Raw genomic sequence first — 23,219 nt, 5'->3', positions numbered from 1 at the left:
ACAAATGATAATTTTCTTTGACTAATCTGAGGCAGACACACTAACAGAATATTTAGGAACATTACCCATTCTTACTCATAAAGCTGAGCAATACTGATGCTGAAGTACATGCTTGGAAAGGCATTTTTCAAATCCTTGCAAGGTTCTTCTGGTTCAGCAATCTGAAAAAAAAAAAAAAAGTGATTTTTATTTTGGAAGTCTGCCAGAGCCATGATAAATAATACACTGTCCCTGATAGTTCCCATACAGCAATCCCCTGCAAATCATTGCAGCCAAATAGCCTTCCTCTTCTGTAAACACTTTTGCTGGTTTTGTTGGCACATCATGTTAATCAATAATTCAAAAAAAAAAAAAAAAAAAGACAAAGCACTGCATTCCACAAAACTTCGGGAAATCCAATTATTTTTAAATGTGGCTCTCCAGTTGTGTGCCCCATGGTTACAGCCACCTGCCTGAGAGGACAGAGATGCAAAGTCACAAGAGCCACGTGCATGCAGAGAGTCCCCCCTTCATTCCTTGCTGGAGCATTAAATGGATGTTCAGATTAGGTGGGACTTACTCAAAACATGCCAAATATTCCCATGTGGAGATACCTCCGTTCACTCGGGCGGTTCCAGGAATTTCCAAGGGCAGATGTCACCGGAGTCGCACAGCCACGTGCTCGAGGCTGTGTCATTCAGKTCGAGAGCATCTGCTGCACTGGCCAAAGCAAGCCCCGGAGCCCATCACAGAATCACAGAATGGTTGAGGTTGGAAGGGACCTCTAGAGATCATCTAGTCCAACCTCCCCGCTCAGGCAGGGTCACCCAGAGCACGTGGCACAGGGTGGCATCCATTCAGAGACATCTATATCTGGCTGCTTGTCTGGCTCCAGAGAGATCCTCTGCACTGCTGTACATATGTCCTGACTTCTGCTTATTTTCTAGTTTTCAACCCTACTCTTCTCCTGTTTTCTTTGCACAATAAGAATTTATTCTGTCTGTGCACCAGTGYATCCTACATGTAAGTTTTCCATCCTCCAGCATGGCAGACCACAGGTATCAGTCGCACGCTACCCAGCCAAARGCAGATCAGAGCAGTATCTGCAGCAGGGATATGGGGGAGGCTGCAACTGGAGTAAAATTTTAGACATTTATAAATCAATTTTAGTCACACTGGCCACCTTGCAAACATAAACATAATCTCCAGAGCTGCAGATGGAGGAGGTACGTGTTACTCCTCACTCCTCCAAAGCCACGACTACCACAACACGGGCGTGCGGCAGCTCGTGCACCAGTTCTCCCTCACCGCTTTCAGCAAGAACAAATCAAAGTAGGGCAGTAGAAAAACCTGATTCTGCCCATACACAAGCACACATTTGCATACAGAAAAAAAAGCTGTGCAAGGAATAAAGCCAAGGAAAAACTTTTCTCAAAATGAACGCCTGATGGTTTCGCCTAATGATTGAAGTCCAGATTAAGATGCCTAAATTTAACTCTGTCTTTGCTATCGAGCCCCTTGTGATCTACAGATGAAACTCAGCTGATAAATTGCCCAGATTGCTGTCAGAGTGTGTTCAATCTTAGCAGATACAGTTTATTTGTACACCTTAAAATTGGCACACATTTGATCAAGCAAATCTCAGTTGGCAAAAACGGGGTCTGAGAGTAATTAAAGGACACCTTCTTGCTCAAGTAGGGTAGAGAATCTTCTGCGTTCCTTGAGGAAAAGGCACCAAAAACGGTTGAACACGTGGGCTGGAGGTGGACAGGGCTGAGCACGTGTGTTGGGACACACGTGGAGCCGCAGCTCTGGGGCAGAGCCGGTTCCTCCGGGCTCACGGGGCACTTGGTGGCAGGGGGATGGCAGGGCAGACGGCRGTGCTGCAGTGCGAGCACGTGTCCGTGTGGCTGGCAGGGACACGACCCCATCCAGGGCACGGGGAAAGCACCGGGACSGGATTTGTCAGCACTCGGAAAGTTACCGTAGCAGAAAGGGGAAGCGCAGGATGTGAGGAGCACAGAAATACAGGGATCTGGATTAYTGAGTCCGTCTAGTCTCCTGCTATTACAACCATGTAATATAATACTTCTGGATCTAAGCATCTCTGTGAAATGAAGGATGACAAATTGCTATTTTAACGGCATTATTTGCAATAAAACTCAGGAACGCTCTCAGAAGCATTACCTATGGAAAGGCGTGCTACAGAAGCACTGCATGAGGAGCAATGAAACTATTCATGAGAAAAGAAGAGCCAGCAACAAAAACACCAGCATGGACCATAAATCAGCTGAGAAACGTATCACTATACACTGACAAGCGAACTGGCTCCATCACCAGGCTGCATGCAATCTGTTTTCCTTGAGGAGAGCAGGGCTCCCCAGGCTGAGGTCACCTTGAACTCCTCAGGGGAAGCTCTCACTGGAACACAGAATCACTCAGGCTCAGGCCTTTAGGAGGTCTCTAGTCCAACCTCAGCTCAAAGCAGTGTCAGCTGTGAGGCCAGGCCAGGTTGCTCAGGGTCTTTATTCAATTGGGTCTTGAAAACCTCCAAGGATGGACAGTGCCCAGCCTCTCTGGAAGCCTGCTCCACTGCTGGATTGTCCTCCTGGGAGAGAAGCTTCTCCTCCCATTCAGTGACAGCCTCTCCTGCTTCAACTCCTCTCTGTTGTCACTCATGCTCCTGCCATGCATCACTGCAGGGCCCAGCTCCATCTGCCTGGTAGCCTCCCAGTTGGCACTGGAAGTACTGGGGGGCTGCCAGTCAACAGCATCCTCAAAGGCAGCTCTTGTCCAGCCTGGACAAGCCCAGTTCTCTTCGCTCCTCAACRCAGCAGTCCATCCACCCAGCATCTTAGTCGTCATCTGCTGAACTCAGGTTTATCGACAGGAGCCCCAGACTAGCTGCAATATCCTAGAAGTGCTCTAGCAAGTGCCAGGGAAAAGGGACTAATCGTGTCTCGTGATCTACTCACTGAGCTCCTGTTACTACATCCCCGGATACTGCTGGCCTCCTTTGCTRCCAGGACACATTGCTGGCTCGTGATCAGCTTGCTGAAAACTTGCACTTGCAGGATCACCCTTCTCCACGAAACAGCGGATTCTGCCTGAAAACAAATAGWCTTGTTGCTTGGAGTGAGCCAAAAAGCCCCATTAGTGCCTATTCCTTGAGAGTTTTGGGAGGCCATGAGCATTACCTGAAGCCCTTCCTTGCCAGTGGGACTCTGGCTCTGCAAGGGCTGAAAGTGCTGAGCCTGGCACATACCCTCTGCTGCCAGTGCCTAAGTGGTTACTCCCCCTCTTGCCCCCCTTAGTAGTCTATTCTCAATCCCACAATCATAATGACAGTTRCATATAATAAGAAAAAATAAAAGGATGGATTTTCTTCCTCTTAAAGGAATTCCCTTGTTTAGTTTCAGAAAAACTGTCTTTCTGACACTGACACATAGCAGAATGTATCCTAATGATCCCTAAACCTTCCTGAACCCTAAGCAATGGCAATCTGTGCTACTCGCTTTCAGACTAGCATCTTGCATACACCTTATCTAGCATCATTATCCTTCCTGGGCAAAAGCATTAAGGTCTCTATGACAAGGTGAATAATTTGTCATCTGTAATTTATTCAGAGACTTTTGCCTCTATCTCTGTTTACAAAACTGTCCTCAAACAGATGGCATTTTTTGCAATGTGTTCATTAGTTGAAATTGTCTGATGAATAAGGTCTGTGAATAATCCTCAGCCTGCAGCCTGGTTTTGAAAACTCTTCCCCCTTTGGCTGTATAGATATTTAAGTTCTGTTTTAGGAGAGATAAATTTTCTTTCTTGTTTTGTTTGGAAAGTGAGAGGGGAAAGGTGCTGTGAAGTTGAAATACCTTGTTTTGCTGGCAGCACCGCTCCTGCCTGCAGAATGAGCCTGGAATTATCTGCAAAAGCCAGAGAAACAGTAGAAGAGGATTTCAATGTCAGCAATCAAAGGAACAGAAGGAAAAGCAGCCGCAAGCTGCAAAAGTAATGAAAGTGGGATTAAAATTTTCCTCTGCGGCAATGCTAATTCCTCAAGGAGCACAAAGTGCTAGATTTACTCCAGGAGTCCTCCGCCAGTTTGTTGTGCACTAAGCTTATCGCTATAGAAAAACTGCTGGTGCGCTACAGGTTATCTTCAAGGACAGGTATTCACTTGCGTCTTTCCCATGAATTCAGTGTTCCTGAAGGATGGCAAGACATTCCTGAGGAGGAGAGAGCTCTATGTGCCAGGACAGATATAACCCGGGCTGCAGGCACTGACCTCACACCCAACTTATTTCTCCTGTTGGGAGTCAGTGTCTCTGAGAAGCTGTCGATCTCATTGCAGAATCTGCCAACAAAGTGCCCAAATACGGTGGCCTTTCCCATAAAGGTCAGTTCCAAGACACCCATGTTCATACTTCACCATCCAAAGGAACAAATTCCAGTTCTTGCCCTAAACACGGTCTCGACATTGCTTATTTGCAGTGGATAGTTCCTCTCTTTAGCCAGCTCTGTGAGTGACCCATGTACTAATCCAGATGTTAAGGAGAGACTGATCCATGCAGCAGGGATGGCAAATAACCATTATATTTACTTTACAAATTTTACCAGTCTTTTACCAGTCTACAGGATATTTTCCTTCTTAGAAGCAGCATTCTTTCCTTTTCTCAGAACAAACGTATTAGTATGTATCAGTATGGCACATCCTTACAGTAACAAACCACAATGATCCTTAAGGTTGTGTGCTTTTGAGAGGTTTTCTCCAAGGGTATCCAAAATATTTTAATTAAGTGCAATCATCTGCTGTGTCTAGTGGGTCTTTATCTAACATTTTCCTTAAATTTCCAGTGAACACAGTAATGACCTCCTCAGATTCCAGCTCTCCACAGAGTGGTAGTTTATAGGGGTTGTTTTTTCTTTCCCCTCTGATATCTAAAGTAATCTTCATCATTGCATTTAAGCAAATTGCTTTTTATCCTACCACTGGTGGTCACAGAACAATTGATTACCGTTATCTTTTAAAATGTGTTTATGCATTTGAAGGCTGTTGCCATGCCCTGCTTTGTGTTTTCTATCCCAGACCAAACAATTAGGCTYGGTCTTTCCTCATAATTTATACTCCCCAAGCCTCTTCGAACTTYGGTTGCTGTTCCCCTAACTTGTTTACCTACACTTTTCCTTAAGTGTAACGCTTGAAACTGGCTGGAGTGCTTCAGCTGAGTCTGACTAGTCCTAAGCAGAACAGAAATAACACCCTGCGATGTCTTACATATGCTCCTCCTGTTACTAGCACACAGAACAACACTCGGCTCTTTTGCAACACGGCACAGCGTGTGATCTGCAATAATCCCGGGCTTTTCACCTGCAGAATTTCTGCAGAACCAAATAGTCCCCCTTTTACATGCGGTCTGCCCTCCTAAGGGCCACACTTCACACTTGCCCTCCTTGAATCTTATTGATTTCAGCTAGTTCTGCAATATATCAGGATCAGGTTAAATCCCAGCCCTGTGCTCCATGCCTGGAATCACAGCAAATGTTATAAAAGTAAATCCCAGCTATTACTGAAAATATTGATGAAAAGCTGTTCCAGGACAAGCCCCTGAGCACGTCTGCTTGGTGTGTCCTTCCTCCTTGAGAGCAGCCATCAACAAAAACTTTTAAAATACAAGGTTTCACTAACAAGACTTTCACCACAGCCAAAACTCCTCATACACATTCCTGCGGGCAGTCACTAAAATGAGTCGGTTCCCTTCTGCAGATAGAGCTTGCGAGATGCATGCCAGGAGGTTCTCTCAAAATCACCTAAAACCATAGGCGATATCAGGAATAAAAACCGAGCCGCCCAGCTCAGAGCCCTCCACACAACCAGTGTCCAGCAGCTGTGGCTGAGGACCACGAGCATGCCCATTTCTGTGTGCCCACTCGCTCCTGAACCACATTTCATGCTAATTTAGAGGGAAAAAAAGCGTGATATTTTGCTAAAATTACCATAGCATGGGTTTATTTTGTATTACCATAGCAACAAAAGGCCTTGCTTGAATTGAGACCCTTCCCTTGCTCCAGACACACTGGCAGGAGTGTTGTTGCCCACAGAGCCCCCAGGCCTGCGCCAAGGCACTGGACTTGGTCTGCAGGAAGCTCCTTCTTAAACCAGGGCCTAAATGGGCAGGAAAAAAAAGGAAAGTTTAGCAGCAGGAGCATCTCCATGCCAGCTGAGGGACCAGTTTGCCSGCAAGGGAAGCCTGTGCCAGCACAGGAGCTGCTGGTGTCTCCTGCCCTGGGGCACTGCTTCAGTCACAGGGTTAGAGCTGAGACCAAATCCCAGCCGTGAAGCCTCCACCGGGCGCCTAGGGCATTAGCTGCTCCACAGCCAAGGCTGGCGGSTGACTCGTCCCTGCCGTGCGCAGGGGCACCGCGGGGCACAGGGCGAGCTCTGCTGCGGSGAGTCGCTGCCGGCGGCGGGATGTGAGCGTGGGCAAGTCCAGCTTATACCTAGGCTTGCCCGGGGCGGCGCACGGGACCGCGCACCGGGATGGCCCAGTTGGAGCCCCGCTGGCTGCGGTCCCTGCTGCCCCCGGCSCCTCCCCGAGCGCAGCGCCGGGGGTCGCGGAGCGGCTCCGCACGGCGGCTCGGGGCCGGGGCCGGCGGCGCCGCGCGGTCCCGTCCTGTCCCGCCCCGCTCCGCCCCGCCGCGCTCCGCCCCGCGCAGGGCCCCGCGCGCACCATGCACGGGCTCGGGGCGCCGCCGCTCCGCCGCCAGCCGCCGCACGGGCCCCGGGCCCGCCCCGCCGCCCGATGCCGCCCGCCGCGGGGCTCCGCCGGCCCCCGGCCCGGGGCAACTTCCAGGCAAGTTTCCAGGGAACTTTTGCTTTTCCTTGGCGGGAGCAGCGCGGCGCGAGGGGCAGCGCGGGGGTCGGGCGATGCTGCAGCAGCAGCAACAGGTCTTGCGGTGCAGCGGGTGCGGGAAGCGGCCCCGGGCCCGCGTTGCGCTGCGCGGGGCCCGGCGGCCGCAGCCGGTGCCGCAGAGCGGGGCGCCCTGCGCGGCTCGGGCCGCCCCTGCGCGGAGCGCGGAGCGCGGGGGAGGCTCCGGCGCTCCCGGCTGCTTCGCCTGCCCTGACGGTCCCTCTCAGCTCCGATTCCGAAAACGAGGACGGCTCGCCTTGTGCGCCCGTGGGTTTACATTCACCGACTCCTGTTCATGAGCAGCTAACGCAGAAAGTTGACTGCTCTGGGTAGGCAATTCTGTATTTCTGGCAATTCTTTTTTTTTTCCATTGGAAAAGACTTTGTGGGAGACAGAGAACAGCAACTCCTCTGTGCCTGGGTAGCTCTTCGGTTTGGTGGCAAAAGGTTTATCTATGTAAATAAAACTCCTTTAGTTTTTAAGATGTTTAAAAGATTGTTTAGGATGTGACTTTGTAATATCAGGGAACAAAGATGTTTCAGGGCAAAGAACAAATTCCATTTATCAGTTATAGCAAATTTCTGAACATTTCTCTGGACATTTAAGTTTTGCAGCAAACTTCTTGCAGTTTTCAGTGCTAYTGGCAGTATAAGGCTCAGCAACAATCCAAAATAAAACAAAACATTGAGTTGCATTTRTCCTTATTCAGTTTGTAGGTTGCTATAACATGCCCAAAAACCTAACACTAAGCAGATCAAGGACAGCAGTAAGCAGACCCGAGCGTATTCTTTTTCCAGAAATGTTTTTCAGGATGATTTTGTTTGATGCTATGCATTGACCTTCACGAGCTTTACTCTGATTTGGCTAGAAGTTCACTTTGCAAGCAGAGAGCTGAAGTTTGAGCCCGGTTGTTCCTACGCGAGGAGCTGTGTGAATAGCGAGGGGAGCGTTTCGGCGAGGCGCCCTGCGCAGTGCTGCAGTACGGAGGCCAGGTGTCAGGGAGAGGTGAATCCTGTTCTGCTGGAAAACGCTGCCTTTCTCACTAAGGAAAGCCTAAAGGAGGAAGGATCACTAAACTGCAAGGCAGTTGCTTGTGGAAGGCTTGCCGAAAAATCACTAGATTGTTTTTCACCCTGCACTGAAACTTGTTTTCCTGGATCTACAGGCAGCAAAAAGCAACAGAGATGATCCAGGGAGGAGAATTGATGCAAGAGTCTGGGGGGGCTCTGCCTCTTCCCTGCACTCTTGTTGTGATCCAGGCACAACTTTGAATTGTCTGCATCACGGAACCGTATCAGGACGCCTTGCAGGAGCTCTGATTACATCAGAGATGCACTGCAGAATTCAAAATACTGCAGAGGACACTGGAGGGGGGGGGGAATCAACACTTGAGGTAGAATTTTAGCATGTTACTCGTGATTTCTCTTTCTTTCCTTCAGAAGGACATCTTTAATAATTCTTTCCCCTTTGTCTAGTACTCTGGCACTTTTCCTGAATTTCCGCTGGAAGTGAGGGCAGTACAGATTTCTAATTCGATTTCTTCCCCAGACATAATGGACAAGGATATCATGTGGTGCAAGAGAGATTCTTGAAATGCTCCTTCTTGCTTGCTTCCCGTGCCCTTCGGAGTCCCYGGCACACTGTGGCCCTTGCTGTGGGCCAGCTCTTCAGGATTATCACAGCTGTTAAAAGCCAGAACTAGGCTCAGGATTTTATAACACAGTATAAGATGGTTCTTGCCCCACAAGCTTAGAGACAAAACAGGACAAGAGGGTGCTTGGAGAGAAATTCTTTGCGCCAGCCGAGCACACGGTGCAGGCAGGAAGAGCTGGGAAGAACAGGGATTCACAAACTCCCAAGGCAAGGGCAGAAGGGTACTGCAGACAAGGAGCAGATGTGTAGGATTTTACTGTTGGCCTTAACCCACATGAGTTTTATTTGGGGATTTTAACATTGCAGCACATCCTTGAAGTTCCTCGTTTAATTGTTGGGGAAATTGTTGCTATAGACTAGTCCGTTTGTCCGACTTTACATTCCAAAGCRTTGTCTTTAATCCTTAAGGCATCTCTTACAGCTATCCACACTGTCATCAGCCGGCGCTGTATGAATAAAGCAATTTGCTTGTTGTTCGCTCACTAGCAAAAAACCCTTCCATTAATCRGGCATCTCCTGTCGTAAAGCAGTGCTGATCATCATTCTGCAGAAGCGCTTTCCAAAGGGAAACAAGAAGCAGAGAGAGAAGGATAGTGCTTTATTTTTTTCCTTCCTCCTTTCCTTCAAGTCAGGCCATTTTTTTATCATCCTTTATTTTCCCCTCTCTTTTTCTGAGACAGGATGCTATGTGCATCAGAGGTAAAGAATATGTAAATAAGGTGTATATAGCATGAAATATTGTAGTTTCTATGTGGAGTCTGTTGACGCGCCAGTTCCCATGATGGAAAAAGAAGGACCCATCTTTTATAACTGCAGCCATTGTGTGTGTTACACAGGGGATTAATTTGTCCCATTTATTGTCTTGCACAGGTCGAGAGGCTGGAAGCAAAGAAAGAAAGTCCCTTTCCTCACCCTGTTATTTCACAGTTGATGCCTTGGGGTTACGGTGCACGTCTGACATGCAGAACATTTACATTTCCCTCTTCCCATTTCTTCCTCTTCTGTCAACAGTAGACGTGGTAGGAGATGAAACTAGCTACAGAGAGGAGCTGCCTCTTCGTTTTTCCTGGCTGAGATTCAGGGCAGAAGTTGTTATTAACTGATATCATCAGGTATAGCTGAAGGGAATATGGTTAACTTAGGCTTAACTTAGGTCTCATTTGTCCACAATCTTCCATTAATCATAATCTTTATTCTCCTTGGACCAGCCCCTCAGTCCAGGACATCATTGAGGCAGAGAGGGGGAAAGATGGTTTCTACAAAAAACAAGTTACTCCAAGGAAAAGAGCCCTATATAAACATACATCAGGGAGCACCATTTTCCCAGCTAAAGCTTAAACTCCCCATGACATTATTTCTACCAATGGACAGGATCTTGGGGCTGCTTCAGTAGAAGTCTGGCCATGGGCTCATTAGGAATGCTCCGTGTGATGGGACTGTTGCCTGGGGTAATTGCCAGTTCACCTGCTCCTTACTTCTGTTCAACATGCTCTAGCTGTCCCTATCTCAACTGCCTATTGTTTTCCTCAGATTTGTTCACTTATCTGAGGTCTGCAGCTTTACCAGTAGGTAAGAGCAGAGTGCTGTCATTTGTCATGAAGTTCCACTGATAATCCTGGCGTTGCCTAGAATTTCCTAGAATGTGGCTTTTTTATTTTCGAGTTAATGTTCTTTCAGGAAACGAGATTTTCAGAACTGAGGGCTCAGTTTATTGCCTTTATTGAGACAAGACATGCTGAAATGGGTTGCTGTTTTAAGGGCAGGCCTGCATGTGGGTACTGGGGTTTTTACCCTTGGTTTGGGATGGTCCATACCCAGCTGCAAGGGTTTCCAGACTCTTAACTCCAAAGCAAGAGAAGAGCAGCTCAGCTCGGTGAGCAAGTGCACAGTGATAAGACACAGAGAATTAGGCATGTGTATGATTTTGGCATAAGGAACGGACTCCTCTCCAAATAGTTGCTCTAAACATCCCTGACACCAGCAAGGYGCACAGCGCTTACCTCTTTGCTTACCTCGGGCCAGAAAGTTCCTTAGCACTTGGATTACCTGAATTAAGCCCTCAGGCTTAATTCCAGTACATTCTGGAATTAAGAATGCACATTCCAGTAGACTTCTTGCACATTCCAGTAGACTTCTTTTATCCCAGAGATAAGGAATGATTTCCTTTGGTACTAAAAAGTATGACGAAAGAGGAACCATGAGATATGACTCCACACCAAGCAGGTATTTAAGGGCAGGAAAAACTCTGTTCTTTTTAGAATACTCATTCTGTGGAGTTTCAGAGCAGGACTTAGATAATATTTTATTGAAGGCAGCATTTAAAATCCCTTTGCAGCAAAGACCACATGCTACACTTGAACTGAAATGCAACCATGTTTTAAGTGGTCTACTGTTGCGTATTCATGGATTTATTTTTTTTCTGTAATAGGTACGTAACACAATTGATGTGTTTTATGAACTCCAGCCTCTGAAAACGGCAGTTCTGTGTTTAAGGACGTTACCCTAGCAGGGGCACATATTCCCCACGGTGCATATTAAAGACAAGGTAAGTTCAGCCAGGAGGAGAACTAAACTATATACTGCTATTGAAGTCATTGAAATATAATATTTATGTTTATTAACTTTTCTGTGCACTTGAAGCTAGAAATTCAGAATATTTTCATATTTTATTTATTGTGCAACCTTTCTAATAAATGCTTTTATCAATAAATGAACCTCAGTAGTTCCATGCTGTAAGTGCAGCTGACCACATGGATGAAGGATCTTCAACCAGGACTGGGTAATTCCYCCATACAGGAGCTAACTTCCAGACTGATTTTTAAGTTAGAGAGAGAAGTTCAACATTTCCATGACTTCTGTACCCATTTGGAGTCTGTGGTGATTTAATTCTACAGACCTTGCTCTAGTGTTGTGCAAGCAGAATTTGAACCCAATTCACAAAGTCATGGCTTAAAAAATTGTTTTCAGCAATGACAGAAGCCATCTGTATGCTCATCTACTGTGCAATACATCAGTGGCACAGATCTGTTACTGGCTATAGGGTATCAATTATAATTGAAATAACATTGCAATGTTTGTGTAATCAGATATTTCTTAACAATCTTTTGTAAATAAGTTTCTAGAAAGGAGATGTCATGCCATTAAACTTATACTAAATGTATAGACACTAAATGTATTTACAAGCGTTTTGCAGTCATCAATGCAAGCATGCTTTTTTCGAAATGTTTTTCATGTGGCTTTCTATAAATTAACTCTTGTAGTAACTCTTTTTAAAAGTGTACCTTTAGTAAATTCTAACTTAACTGATTTCTGATTATTTCTGCATGGTTAATGGCTACTAGAATACTTAGTTTTATGTATATTAGCTAAATAGTTTTCCACAAAACACCCTTGAGTTCTGTGTGTTTGAGATACTAGCTTAATTTTTATACTTTGCTTCTGAACCAGGAGAATCCTGCCACATGCATATCCTTATTTTCTCTGATCAACCCCTGTATRTGCACTGGGAACCAAGACTTCTGCATTTGAGCTAGGAGCAGCCCCCCAACATGACAAAAACACCAAGCAGAGCTCCTGGATGAGAGAGAAACCCTGACAGTCAGTTCTACCCAACAGGACCAAACCAGCTTCACTAGAAACCACTGTTGTGGTTGAACAGCCACTACTGTTTTCCTTTCAGTTATCTCACCAACCTGAAATATTCTCAAGCTTCAGTTACTACATTTCTTCCAAAAGCTGGAAAAGGCCAAACACTCAGTAAATCCAAATATCTGGTTCTGTTCCAGAAGACACTTGCAGAAGTGATGTGAACTTAGCTTCCAAGATGACTCTTTTACCAGGAGAAAATTCTGATTATGACTATAGTGCCCTGAGCTGTGCTTCAGATAATTCCTTCAACCACACGTTCTTTCCAGAAGCAGAAACCCTTAAGGGAGTCTTTTACCAAAGAGCCAGACTAATTCACCCACAAGAAGATCTCCTGAAAGGCATTCACTCAGATGATCGGAAGCATCATATTATTATAAACGTAGGAGGCATTAAGTATTTGCTCCCATGGACCACGCTTGATGAATTCCCATTGACACGTTTGGGCCAACTGAAATTCTGTAACAATTTTGATGACATTCTGAACATCTGTGATGACTATGATGTGACATGTAATGAATTTTTTTTCGACCGCAATCCTGGAGCCTTCAGGACCATCCTGACCTTCTTGCGGGTTGGAAAACTTCGGCTCTTGCGTGAGATGTGTGCATTGTCCTTCCAGGAGGAGCTGCTCTACTGGGGAATCGAGGAAGACAATTTGGACTGGTGTTGTAAAAGGAGATACCTGCAAAAAATGGAGGAGCTTACAGAAATAAATGAAAGAGAAGATGATCTGCTAGAAAATGAAATCCCAGGTGAAACYGTGGAGGAGACAAAATTTGGCCTGTGCATGAAAAAGTTGCAAGACATGGTGGAAAGGCCCCAGTCTGGCCTCCCTGGGAAGGTGTTTGCGTGTTTGTCTGTTTTATTTGTAACTATTACAGCAGTGAACTTGTCCATCAGCACCATGCCTGACCTAAGGGAGGAGGAAGAAAGGGTAAGTTAGGTTTTTGGGGTGGAAATTAGTATGTGCTATGAAAAGCAGAACAAATACAGGATCTGATTCTATTGTTTTAAATATTMAATCAATTAATTATTATTAAATTATTATTTAATAATTTAATTATTATTTAATTATAAATTTAAATTATTAATTATTGTTATTATTATTAAATTAAATATTAAATTTAAATATTTAAAAATTTTGTATCTGTCCTCAGTGGGAACAACAAGAAGAATATTGCAAGTGTTACATGACTGTATTCAGTTACTTGTAAGAGAAGCAACCATATCGAGTTTCCTGTCCAAAGGAAATGTTGCTAGTGTGCATTCTTCTTACAACTGTATATTATCTTTTTAAGCTTTGTAAAGCCTGAAATAACTGAGTAATGTCATCTGTGGAATAAGTATAGTTATTTTTAAAAATTTGCATTTATCTCATAGCTGCAGTTTGTCAGATTGTTTCCCCACTACTACAGTTTCAACTTCTTTTAATATTTTTGGTTCTATTAGGAAAAAGGAAAAAAAAAAAAAAAGCAACCACCTCTTTTCTTGCTATTATACCAACTAAAATACTTATTCTCCAAATGCTGATTACAACCTCCTCCTCTTTCCTCCAGGGTGAGTGTTCCCAGATGTGCTACAACATTTTCATTGTGGAGTCTGTCTGCGTGGCATGGTTTTCACTGGAGTTCCTGCTAAGGTTCATCCAGGCAAAGAGCAAATTTGCCTTTCTGAGGAGACCGCTGACCCTGATAGACATAATAGCCATTCTGCCCTACTACATCACTCTGCTACTAGACACCACCTCAGTGGGCTATAAGAAGCCGAGCTCTGGGAGCATCTACCTGGACAAAGTGGGGCTGGTCCTGCGGATCCTCCGTGCCTTGCGGATTCTCTACGTGATGCGGCTGGCGCGGCACTCGCTGGGCCTGCAGACGCTGGGGCTGACGGCCCGCAGGTGCACGCGCGAGTTCGGCCTCCTGCTGCTCTTCCTCTGCGTGGCCATCGCGCTGTTTGCGCCGCTGCTCTACGTCGTGGAGAACGAGATGGCGGACTCGCAGGAGTTCACCAGCATCCCCGCGTGCTACTGGTGGGCCGTCATCACCATGACCACCGTGGGCTACGGCGACATGGTGCCCAGGAGCATTCCCGGCCAGGTGGTGGCACTGAGCAGCATACTGAGCGGCATCCTCCTCATGGCATTCCCAGTCACTTCCATTTTCCACACGTTCTCACGCTCCTACCTTGAGCTAAAGCAGGAACAGGAGAGAATAATGTACAGGAGAGCACAATTCTTATTAAAAACAAAGTCACAGATAAGCAATGCATCACAGGGGAGTGATATTTTATTCCCCAGTATCTCTTCTGAGGCTAGGGACAATGAATGAAATTTAAGTTACTATTTCTCCTAATGTCAAGTAATGTTTTGTTGTATCAGATTCCATCTTTTAATTTGCTTTAGAAGAAGAGTTTTACAAYGGTAACCCTCATATTAAAATGAAGAAAAGTGGCTATTAAGCAGGAATTCATGTGGTTTAAGAAGCCTATTATTATGCTGTTCCTTCCTTTCTCCATGCTCTTGACCCCCCTCAAGCAAAATGTATAGCTAGGATAGCTCTTCCTATGAGATCATAGAGTGGGATTTTGAGACTTAAAAGTTCTCTGGAAAAAACAGGAACAACATATAATTATGTACTGACAGGCTGCGTTGTCATTTGTAATACACATTTTTTCAATCAGTTCAGAATGTATATAATCATTAAACAGGCTATCCCCCTTTTTTGTMCTTATGTATAATGTAAATAGAACAAAATCAGTGATCAAATTCTCTCCAAGCAGAATGCCACAGAGCAGGAGCACAATGGAACTAACACGGTATATTCATCCCCTTCTGCTCTTAAAAAGCATCATGATTTGTCATTCACAAAGGCAAATGCATCTTTTCTTTTGCCCTAAATGYAATAGAAAGGAAGGAATTGAGCTGTTTGTATCATCAGGCAACCTTGCTTAGGAATGTAAATAGTCATAGGTCACCAGTTTCAAAATTTAGATGAAGTTATGGCGTTGATCCTGTGTCGCCGAATATAGTACTCCCAGGAACAAAGTCTTTGAGTTTTGTATCATTTAATATTGTTATTAAGGGGCCACTAGCTGCAAATCAAATGAAACATATCTGATACACGCCAGTCGTTCCCTACCATCTGTTGCCATGTCTTTTCGCTTTACTTCAGATAGAAGCAGAATTGAGAGAGGACTGTTTCCAGGGGACACCCTACCATTACTTGGCAAATCGGTGCTGCGGCACCATTCACGTTCAGCCTTTGGTTCCCAAAAGAGGCAAAAAATATATGGTCGTGGGAAGATGCCAATGATGAAAAAAGAAAATATCATTTGAGTCATGGGGTGGGGAGATTGGCAGCTTTACACTTAACTGTCCTCAATCATGAGTGACTTACTTAACTGTTCCTCTACCATTACTACAGATATCATTGCCAACTGAGAATACAATAGGATACATGAAGGCAGTTAAGTCCTCAAAACACAAGCGTGTGTTCTTCATGCACACACAAGTCTTGGTCCAGGCTGAAGCCCATGGCAGTGCACAGGTGAGGGACCCTCAGGTTTGGCACCTGTTTCTATGGAGATTAATGAGAGGCCTCCCATTTAGCTTACAGGGAACGCAACTGGGTTGCATAACTGCTCCAGAGACAAAATCCAGGAACTTAACAGAAAAATCAAACCCATTTGTTTGACTGTGTGTGTTCTCAGAGGTAAAGAAAAGCTAAATTTAAGAGTTTCATCTTTTTTTATTGGTAAATTTTACTCATTATTAACTCTTGAGAGCTAAAAAACAGCGGAGTCTCCATTATCTGGAGTCTGCCCCTCTATCTTAATTTGGAGACTTAGTATTGCTCACTGGCATTACTTGAGCAGGTTGCTAGAAATGCCAGAATGTGTGATGGTTCTGTGATTCATATTTTTAAAAAAGAGATGGGATTAGTTCATCAACCTACGCTGCATGGCCAAGCCTATGTTATACATTTTTCCTTCTCAAATATCTTTAAAATTACATCTAAAGTTGGTATGGTATCCTTATTCTTAAAGAATAACTCCAAAAGTTTTAAAAATCCATTTCATAAATAGAAATAATTGGGACTGCAAGAGTCTCCACCCTGTCATAAGTAAAGAGGTCTCTGGAACATTAGTGCACAGAGTTAAGATATCTAGGCTGAGTTCTTGGCAATTAATTATATGCCAGAACTAGGAATGTAACCAGCTTTTCACTCTCCTTCTTCAGCTTTAATTAGAGTTGGACAAAAAACAGGAACATTGTGACAAAAAAAGGGACACATTTTTCATCCAAAATTTTCTAATTTCAAAAATGTTTTATCATCTGCAGCATTGGCTTCAATACAAGTACTATGCATCCTTCTACCTTTGTGTCAGCATTATAAAAAGAACTGGTAATTAAATTAGTCCTGTGATCAACAGAGAGTTATATATGAATATTTTTGACAGGTTGAGCCATAAATAAGAAACTACAAGGAGAAATCCAGGGTTACCAAACCTAATATTATTTAAATTTTATGCTGGGTAACACATGCTGAAGATTTGGCCATTTTCTCAGTCTCTTTACACTTAGTTAATGCTTGCTAATCTTGTGAGTTTAAAAAAAAATAATTCTAAAACTATAGTTTCATTCTGCAGTCTTTGTCAAAGCAAAACAAAACAAAACTCTGAAGCTGGATGCTGGTTGAGGCCTGAAAGCATCCTGCCTTTCTTGCCTCCCGAGAGCTCTGCCCAAGTCAGGAGCAAATAAACTGTTCAGGATGTACCCCTTGTAATTCTGTACTTGGCAACGCATCACTTGGAGAATATCAACATGTTTTACTGTGAATCATTGTAACTAACTTGCTCATATTTTACATGAGGTCATACATACTGTAGCCCTATTGCTAAATAAATCCAGCTCTGCAACTTAAGAGCACATTAGTATGAAACCCACATGCTGTGTTCCAGCTTCTACTGTGAAGGCTGGAGGTTTAAGATCATTATGTCTCTTTACAGCACATTATCTAAAATTTTAGTCAAATTCATGAAAATAATGGATCGATTCAAAAGCTGACTGTTTCTACTGACACAGCTGACAGCTACCAAGTCATCTATCATTCCTTTCTTGTTTTTCTTCTTTTTTTTYCCTCCCTTTTAACAGCATGTGCAGTCAACAAGAAAGTCCAATAAAAACACTTTGTGCTTTTATGAAGTCTAAGGAATTGTTCAAATTGCCACTGCTAGGAAGTGATGCATGTCTCCAACAGAGATAGGCTTGCATTGCTATTTATATTATCCTGCGTCTACTGCAGTCATATGTATAGTACGAAATCAAAACAGCCGTAGCTGTACTAATTTTGATTAATAAAGTTTTAGCCCTTTCATTTTCATGTGCTTCTTGTGAAAAGGGGGTTATTGGCATCGTTGACAACCTAGGGTCAATGTGGGAAGTGACCAGCAGCTGAGGGAGAATTTGTCTATGTGCACTGCCCGCTGAAGCAGACTGGCTGTGAAATCAGGCATTTCTTAGGGAATAAAATTATCTCAGTTTCCCCATCTCCTCAAAAAGGGTAACAAAAGCAATAAAAGTCACTTGATGAGTGTAACACTGGCAAGCTGCAGAGACAAACCCACAAGGTTTCTCTTTAGCTTCACATTAGAGAACATCATTTTCAAGGTGAGTTGGAGTTAATTTAAGATTTGTATTACACATTCACTGGAGGTCGCGATCTTAGAAAAAAATCTCTTTTGGGAATATATAGGAGTTGTCTATCTTTCTCTTTTTTTCCCCACTATATTTCCCTTTTTTTTCCACTGTAGTTCAGCACTCTGGATTTTCAGTCAGGAGCTTCAGTAGCATCAGTGAATAGTCAGAGGCTTTAGCAGTGTCCAATTAAACAAAAAAAGAAATTATGCAGATCTGAATCATGGATTTACACATCACCAGATACATGTGTCTGGGAGGGAAAACTGGCATGTTCCATACATTCATGACTTGTGTGGGTAGAGTTTAACTGAGTATTCAGGCTGATGCAAGCGCAAAAACTGTTGCAGTAGGAAGGCACTCATTCCAACTGCTTCAGATCAGTAATTAAAAACAAGGTTTGATAGCAATCTCTCTGTAAGCAGAGCTTCTCCACTCAAATGATCTTCACCCTTTAGGCTACAGAACAAGAAGGAGTCACCAAAATTAGTATTAGGTACTTACCAAAAGCGCTTGAAATAGCCACCTAGTTGCCAAAAGATCTGAATCACCACTGGGAAAATATATTCTCTCTCTCACTTTTATATTCTCCCTGCTTCTCTATTTATAGGGAGCCTAGAATGAACTGCACACTTAATTCAGGTCTCTCATGTAATCTAACTGTATTCTTCACATGCACAGAACCACCACCATCTGCCACCACTAAATCTCCATCATTTGGCCTTTCCACATCTCATTCCCTGCATATGAAGCATTGCAAAGAACCCTAATGCAAGGTCCAGAGAGATCAGCTTCGTCTTGATCAGGATCACCCATTCACACCCGGCCATGCAATAGCTGTGCTCCACACAATTMCTGAGCATTTTTTGCTTAGATAAGACAAAATACTGGAAAGTTAAAACAAGCAGAAAGCAACAGGTATTTAGCACAACAAAACTATGAAACTTCATATGCCACTCATGGTTTCGCAACCAGATGAAAATTAGGCTAGATATTCCTAAATCCATACAGCTTTAACTGACTGTATTTAATTGGAAATTAAATTTTTAAATGACAAATGTGACTTTGAAGGCTGGGTCACCAATCTCTGTATTTGCCAGCTGACCTGAGCAGTTGACTGTGGCCCAGGTTCACCCATAATTTTCACCTACATTAGAAGCAGCTACAGTATTATATAGCCTGTCTTGGTCTGCTGTTAATAGCTGCTGTTGGCTTCCTTATTAGAGATTTTAAAGCAACTTTAGTATCTATTTATCCAAAAGATGACATGCATAGCAAAAGTACAGGAAAATAAAAASCCATCACCTGAAGTACAAGGCAGATTGTCTCGTTTTGGTGGCCCATGGGTCCTCCTGAGTTCACAACAGTGCAACACATAGACACCAGATGGACTGAAGGCACAAAGGTAAAGTTCACCGCAAGAGATGAGCTAATGACCATGACCAAAAGTAGTCTCCATAAGTTTTATTGCTAAATGGAAAATGCTTAACATTAGATTTACCCACTTTACCCATTTATCACTCATCTATGGCATTTTAACTATCCCTTTTCTGCATTGCTAATGATCTTGATGTTACTGACTTAGCAATGACCATATAAAAACCTAGAGAGAGAGCAGGAGAAGACTGATTTTAATCTGAATCCTCCAGTTCACTAAAGCACAGCAGCTTTGTGCATGTTCTTCTGTCTTGTCTTCTCACATTAGAATGTAAGTCCTTGGGACAGTATTTCTTGTTCATCATCAGGCAGTAACTGTACAGCACTGTGTAAAACCACACACCACAAATAAAGATAAATTCATATACTACAAAAAGTCAAGGAGAATTCTGCCTGCAATGCCAAACTAAAAAAAAAGTTCAGAGTTTGGCCTATCGATCATTAACAATAAAATTAGAACTTCCTCCCTTTGTGCTCATGGTTTTTATTTATCATTTTTTAGTATCTTTTATTTTCCGTAATGTTCTTGAGAAGTCACCAAAGATATAATGAACATCCTTAGCCTTGCTGAAAGCATAGCAAAGAAAGTACTGAAGAAAAGATCAAAAGTGTCAGGATGTTTTGGTCCTGTCCAAGAGGGCTTTTACTTTCTCTTTGAACATGGGAAATAATCCAGAAGTACATGTCACTTGAAGAGAAATAAAGTTGTGCCATAACAGGGAACACAGAGTGCCAATTAGGATAATTTGAGAGCATTTGTTACACTTTATAAATATTCATTCATTATCCCTGTAGCCATTTTGACATGAGCTGAACAGCCTTGTACAATGCTGAAGTCTGCCAGGGCRTATAAACACATGTGATACTGTCAAGCTGAAGTTTTAGCTTCTCCCTTATTGGGCATCCTTTTTTTTTAATATTGCAGTTTAACAGTCATACTTAATTACAATCATAATTCTATTCCTATAACCGTTGTGAAGCCAGAAAAACAGGCCTGTAAACTACATTATTAGCCTGTTCAAGTGACTGGCCTGGAATACCATTACTCAACTACCATCTAGAGATTGGAACTAAAAATCCAAGGTCATTTATTTCTGAAATTAGCCAGCTAATTTCACGGCCCTCAGTCATGCAAGTAGGATGGTCAACAAGTTCAGTAATGTTTATTTTTCTGCTCGGTATAACAATATCATTGTTATGGTGTGTCTATCAAGAACAAAGTTGCATGTATTAGCATGTTTCCATAGCTATATATCTCTCTATAGAGACATAATGTTTTGACATAATTATTTCAAACCATCACTCAGCAATGTGGCTCATTTTCATTAGTCACATACTTTATGTCACATACAGAGAAAAAAAATGAGTTTTATCAGCCAAAACTTTCACAGTCCTAAAGCAAATCAGGTCAAACATTGTGGAAGTGCAGGTATCTGCTACAGATACAGCTGTAACTCCGGTCCACAACTAAAGTAATTAAAGCACTTGCACAAGACCTTGACACACATTTCAGTTTTAGGCATACTACTGATATGCAAAACCAGAAGAAGAAAAAAGTCCCTGTAATTTGATTTCTGTAGTTATTTTCTGTACTTGAGTATGATTTTTTTCTTCTTAAAATAACTCTAATACTCAAAATACACGACAAACAATGGAGGTGGCCTTGGTCATTCTGCTTGAAGAGTTACTAGGATAGCCTAAATTCATTCTGGGTTTCAATGTTTTGGCCAAGATAATGTTTGCAGCAGTGCACAGGGGAGAATATGCCACATTTAAGCATCTAACATTGCCATCTACGGGCCACTCTTAGCAGTTCACTTCTGAGCCTCGGAACCATCAGCATCACTCTACACCAGTCATGTCTTCAAAAAGATGAAACAGACAGAAAGTATTTTAAAATATTTTTTTAAAATATAGAGGCAAATACTAACTCTCCTGTACAGTTTATGTGGCCTTTCATTTGCTAGGYCAGGCTATTAGATGTGCAGCATAGATACTGTCACTGTCTTCTTGGTCTCATGAAAGCATGTGGAACATATTGACACTACATAATCACCAATAAAATACCTAAATCCCTAATCACCTGCCTGCTGTATTGGGAAGTGACAGTTTACAAACAGTCAGCGTATCTTTATATGATTAAAATTAAGAACCTTCAGGGTCACACAGGGAAAACACACTTGGAACGTTTGTGTAAGGGCAGTCCTCTCTCTGAGCAGCTACAATTCGATTTCTAAGAACTGCTACAGYATTTGCTTCAAAGGAAAAAAACAAACAAGCAACCCATCACGCAGCCAGCTGCAGCTGTGCAAACACCTCACGTTGTGGGTGTTCAGGYGGGCCTCACATAAACTCCTCTGTGGCCACGTTGCAGGGTGGCTGCAGAGACGGCAACGTGCGGCTGCAGGGCCGGGATTCAGCTCCTGCAACAGCAGATGCCCACAGCTCTTCAGGAAGCAGGGGAGCATAAGCAGTTGTGGCTGTGAGAGGAACCATCTTAACACTGGAAACCACCTCTCTTTGGAAGCAGAGACTTGGTCTCCTAGCAACTGCACAAACACCTTGTAAATAAAACCCAGCTCCTGTGCCCAGAAGGGGCTCGTGCAGGAAGGCTCTGCTGCCCACATCTCCATGGGTGATCCATGGGGAAGGATGGTGTCAGCAGGACCTCCAGCAGATGCACACCCTGGCGCCCCAGCAAAATGATGCTCTTCCCCATTGCTTCAGTATCTGAGCATCTCCAGCCAAGAAATAACAATAATATTCATTTTTTTTTTCTCCTTCCTGACCTACAGGAGGCAGAGTCAAGAACTTACCAGAATGATGAAAAGAAGCTGTGGATTTGGGACTACACTCTTAGAGGGATAAAGCCCATAGTTGCTCTATTTTTTAATCAAACCATACAGCCTTTTCTCTGAGTTTCTGCTGCTCTGGACAAAGGTAACTATCATGCCAGGGTCAGATTGGCAAAACTCATCTTCCCAGAACCATGGCTATGGCCCAGTTTTTTCAACCTAGAAGGGCCTTTCCAGAACTTGGATCTTGGTTCTGCAACTCCAGAGCTACAGCCTGACTCTGTCATTAGAAATTACAATTTTAGGCAGTACTGATGCAGAACAGAAATCGGTTCTTTTGCTGGCTGGAGAATCAGCACCCAGAAAGCAGCAGTAGTACCAGACAATTTATATCATTTTCCTTTTCTGATAAGATTCATAGGACAGATGTTGTTTTGGTTAGAAGCTATCTTTTGTTCTATATTAGTTTTGTCATAAGAATGAAATATTAGAATCGCAAGTACTTTATAATAAAGAGGAGGAAGAAATAAGAGCTCAGAACAGCACCATCACTGATATATTTCAGGGGGCTTCAACAATCAGCTAGATCAGTCAAATGAGATATATAGTGAAGAGGTTAAATTAATCCATCCAATGACGAAAGACTAGAGAATTATGAAAAAAGAAGCCTTTTTCTTTTCCTGCTGTCCGGAGCAAAATATAATACTCTCCCTTTTCCATAAAGCATCAGAAAAATAAGCAAGCAGCTGTTTAACTCTGCTTATAAATACCTAACAATGGCTAAAACGTATTTGTGATACGAAACACTTACTGTTTCTAGCAGAGCAGATGTACTGTCTTATTGCTTTGTCCAAGTCACATCACCTATGAATGTATTAGTTCTTACACCTGTTCAAGAAAAAAAAATAAAATAAAAAAGACTTCTCTTGGATCCCATCACCAGAGTAATAACTCACAGCAGACAGAAACCGGAGAAAGTGTCCTGCCCAAGAATACAAGTAGAACCAAGCAGAAATTCTGGATTTCTTGTCTTTTGCTTTATTCATGAAATCATTACTCTTTTGGACAGGTCAGAGTTATTCTARGAGATAGCCCTGGGAAATC

General features: G+C 43.3%; 1 protein-coding gene and 1 long non-coding RNA gene across 2 annotated transcripts; one reads left to right on the top strand and one right to left on the bottom strand.

Moving 5' to 3' along the window:
* The first annotated feature begins 10,968 nt into the window (after window positions 1-10,968).
* On the top strand, window positions 10,969-19,087 carry KCNG1 (potassium voltage-gated channel modifier subfamily G member 1). Its single transcript, XM_026041957.1, has 3 exons — window positions 10,969-11,085; window positions 11,988-13,122; window positions 13,745-19,087. The coding sequence occupies exons 2-3, from the start codon at window positions 12,364-12,366 to the stop codon at window positions 14,513-14,515; spliced, it is 1,530 nt and encodes a 509-aa protein (XP_025897742.1). The 5' UTR covers window positions 10,969-11,085; window positions 11,988-12,363; the 3' UTR covers window positions 14,516-19,087.
* Window positions 14,267-23,010, bottom strand: LOC112949519. Its single transcript, XR_003249839.1, has 2 exons — window positions 22,927-23,010; window positions 14,267-14,377 (listed from the first exon to the last, which is right to left on the bottom strand). It is a non-coding gene; the product is annotated as an uncharacterized LOC112949519 (long non-coding RNA).
* Window positions 23,011-23,219: the final 209 nt, after the last annotated feature.

The sequence above is a fragment of the Nothoprocta perdicaria genome, unplaced genomic scaffold (genome assembly GCF_003342845.1).
Source record: "Nothoprocta perdicaria isolate Ctin4 unplaced genomic scaffold, notPer1 scaffold_3, whole genome shotgun sequence".
Classification (NCBI taxonomy): Eukaryota; Metazoa; Chordata; class Aves; order Tinamiformes; family Tinamidae; genus Nothoprocta; species Nothoprocta perdicaria.
Note: the sequence above shows the minus strand (reverse complement) of the source record. Positions and strands in the feature narration are given on the sequence as shown.